The sequence below is a fragment of the Nothoprocta perdicaria genome, unplaced genomic scaffold (assembly GCF_003342845.1).
Source record: "Nothoprocta perdicaria isolate Ctin4 unplaced genomic scaffold, notPer1 scaffold_143, whole genome shotgun sequence".
Classification (NCBI taxonomy): Eukaryota; Metazoa; Chordata; class Aves; order Tinamiformes; family Tinamidae; genus Nothoprocta; species Nothoprocta perdicaria.
The window spans coordinates 1,637,619-1,641,203 of NW_020454572.1; the positions used below are offsets into that span (position 1 = coordinate 1,637,619).

The window sequence follows — 3,585 nt, forward strand, 5'->3', positions numbered from 1 at the left end:
TGGGAGCGGGGCAGCCGCCTCCTTGGGGTGTTTGGTTGCTTGGGGCACGCCGTGCGGGATGGCCTTCCTCGCGAGGCACGTCCCCTGCCCGCTTGGGGAGCAGCTTCAAACAGTTCGCCCGTTTCCGCCTTTCCAGAGCGCTCCTGTGCTCAGCTTCTGCTCCGTGTGCCGTAGTTTTTCCCCCTGTGCCCCCCTCAGCAAGCAGGCGCGCRCCCGCCCCAGCGCGTTGAGTTCGTGTGTCCCAAAAAGAAGAAATCCCTCTGCCACGGGCTCTTGCTCCGCTGGGAACCCGCACGGATGCGAGGGGCAACTCCAGGGTTTATACCTAGAGCCCGACGGCTGCACGGACGGTGATTTTTGTTCATTTGGTTTACAGAAAACAGTCATGAACAGTCCTTCACAAATGAATTCAGTGACTGTTTCACAACATTWTATCGCATCCTTAAATGTTTATATGCATATAAGCATATATATGGAAACTTATATGGTTGCATGCTAATAGCRTATACTCCCTATGGGTCCTTTGCCTTACGTGCTAGTACTTAGTGTGTCAGGATTTGCTTTTGCACATTGTAGGGCAGCGTTTTAGGATGGGGAGACGGGGAGCTGAGCTTTGTTCTGTCCCTGTCAAGAATACCTTGTCCCTCCTTGCTGGTGGGGTGACTCGGGGGTTGTTTTTCCTGGTACCGTAGAGTCTCCAYCTGAAAGACGTTTTGTCTTTCGTTGACGCACAAGTGGGCATCTGAAGGGATGAATTTATCATTCATTTATCATTATTATTAATAATGATCTTTTTTTTTAAAGTTCTTGGCCTGGACCAAGTGTTTGTGTATAGGAACTGTGATAACTGCACGGGAGAGCCTGCATTCCCTAAATGTCATGGGCAGGAGATATTTTTTTAAGCGGCCCAGAGTTGAGGAAAACCTGAAGTACCCACAATGGACGCAGGTAGAAGAAAGTCCTTTTCCCTTTCAAAGCATCTTTCCATGTGTTTTAAAAGGGACACGATGTCTCCTTTCAGCCTCCTTCTCTCCAGGTTAAACACGCCCAGTGAATCCCGGCTTTCCTAAACATGCCCAGTGAATCCCGGCTTTCCTAAACATGCCCAGTGAATCCCGGCTTTCCTAAACATGCCCAGTGAATCCCGGCTTTCCTAAACATGCCCAGTGAATCCCGGCTTTCCTAAACACGCCCAGTGAATCCCAGCTTTCCTTTTTTTTTTTCTTTTCTTTTTTTTTTTAAACTTTCTCTGGAGTGCCTTAACTGCCGGGCACAACTGTTAAACTCAAAAATAGTTGTTTTCAGCTGGCATGTTTAGTTTGGGGCTGGTAGGGAAACAAACAGGTTCATGTGCTCCAAAGTTTGTCTATTAGGACAACTGATACAGCTGGGAAAAATAAAGGGTTGCGAGATGAGGTAATACCTTTATCTTATTTAGGGACATTGTCCCAACTTCAGCAGCTCTGCCCTTACTGCTGATGTTGCAGACTGCGTGTCCTGTCCCCGCTGGGTCCCAGCCGGTGCCGTGGCTTCTCTGCCCTGTCCTGGCACGCTCCCGTGCGTTCCTGGATGTGCTTCCTGTGTTCTGAAGCCCGGCAGAAACTCATGACGTTGTCAAACTGCTCTCTTATCATTCTTCCTGTCCTCTGCATTAGGAGAGTTTAGCTCATTCCCTTAATGTTATATCTCCAAGAATCGCAAGGGGTTTATTCCTTTTTTATTATTATTTTTCTTGTTTTCTTGGTGAGGATCTTYAATATTTTACGTGCCACACGGGTGATAAAAGGTGACTTTGGATCTCACGTGTTTAATGTCCAAACGTGCCCGCTGCTGATACTCACCTGTCGCTTTCCATGTTCCAGGAGCTGTGGTGGAGCCGGAAAGCTGCGGAGTTCAGCGCCTCGTGCGACGCCTGCGCTGGGCCCTGATGCTCCAGGGGAGGCGGAATGAAAATGCTCCCGGGCGTGGGGGTGTTCGGGACTGGCAGCGCCGCCCGCGTCCTGGTGCCCTTGCTGAGAGCCGAGGGCTTCTCCATCGAGGCGCTCTGGGGGAAGACTGAGGAGGAGGCCAAGCAGCTGGCCGAGGAAATGAACATCGCCTTCTACACGAGCCGCAGCGACGACGTGCTGCTGCACCAGGACGTGGATCTGGTTTGCATCAACATCCCCCCGCCGCTGACCCGCCAGATTGCTGTGAAAGCCCTAGGTACCTCCTTGTGTTTGGAGCTGACCCCGGGATGCGTGGCTTGGGGCAGGCTGAGCCTCCTAGCCCGAGTTGTGGCAGCGCTGAGGGCTCTCCGGCAGAGCCATCCGCAGGAAACGTTCCCGTGCRTTCCTTGCAAAAAGTACTGTTTATAGCAAAAAACACTATTTATAAGCCCCCTGCCTTTTTTGTTGACGTTGTTGTACTTCTGGTCTAAGAAATTCTCACACGCAATGTTTGACTAAGTCAACCTCTCTCTTAAATTCTGAAAACTCCTAAACACTTACTAGGCAATAAGCATTYTCAGTGCCTCTCGTAGCTTTGCTTGGTGGAGGATGAAGCGGGCTAAAAGGGAGACTTGAACCTCCTGTGAATTAATAACTGAGGGATGAATTTGGGTTCCTTGTGCCGGGGCTGGGGCCCTGCAGAGGGCACGGGCAGGGGAAGCGAGGGAGCCCAAGCCAGTTCAGGCTTCCAGGGGCGCCGTGCAGAGCCGTGCAGCTATTTCGAACGCAGTAGGAGGCTGCTCCTGTCTTTCAGCGTGCTGGATTYGTCAAAATGGTATTTCAAGCCTTGCTGCCGAATAACCATGATGTATTTTAAGCGCAGTGTTATGTTACTCCTTATGATTAGGCATTTTGGAGCAACACAAAAGCAGAATAGGGCCAAAGACGTGAGCTTTGTCTGGGGGAGGAGATTTGGATTGAAATAGTGATATTTGTTATTTGAAGAGAGGGTTTCTGTTTATTTGCATTAGTTAAATTTATCACCGATTGGCACCCAGAAACAACTATAGATGCAATCCTGGCCTGACAGGAGCAAAATAATAACACTTAGATTGAATTCATGAGCCAGGCAGAACAGATCAAAGCCTAGAGAATAATTCAGGTGAAGCCACTGTAGTCTTATGGCTTGTGTCCAGCGCAGGTAAAGCAGAGAGCTGGTCTGAAATCTGTGCTGCTTTTGATCTCGGAGGAACTAAATTTCATTTTGTGGCGCGTGTGCCACAGCTGAAAGGCGTTCAGCTCTGTTAAATGCTAATTTAACWCTGATTCCCCCCCAGAGCCCAGCCTTTAAATGAGTGGTTTGTGGAAGGGCTGCAGAGGAGGCCCTTTTACTTGGCGTGTTTTGAATTGCACGGGCTGATCGCATAGCAGATCGCAGAGCAAGCGGCGCTGAGACCGAGCCGGTTATTTTGGGAACACTTCCCCCGTCACTCCCAAATCCGTATGATGGGCAAAGCTGTAATCTGGGGTGCTTTAGTAATGGCCAGTTCTGCCTCTTCCTGGGTTGAGCTTCAGTTTGATTAAAGAATCTGTGGGTTTCTTTTTCTCTTTTCTCTTTTCTCTTTTCTCTCTTTTCTCTCTTTTCTCTCTTTTCTCT

The 3,585-nt window shown here is 49.6% G+C and overlaps 1 protein-coding gene across 1 annotated transcript in view; it reads left to right on the forward strand.

Moving 5' to 3' along the window:
* Nucleotides 1-1,886: 1,886 nt before the first annotated feature.
* The window catches only part of GFOD2 (glucose-fructose oxidoreductase domain containing 2), a 6,044-nt gene continuing 4,345 nt past the window's right edge, over nt 1,887-3,585 (forward strand). Inside the window, exon 1 of the mRNA XM_026034443.1 lies at nt 1,887-2,205. Within this exon, the coding sequence (XP_025890228.1) occupies nt 1,947-2,205 (259 nt within the window). The 5' untranslated portion in view covers nt 1,887-1,946. The remainder of the gene's footprint in view (nt 2,206-3,585) is intronic.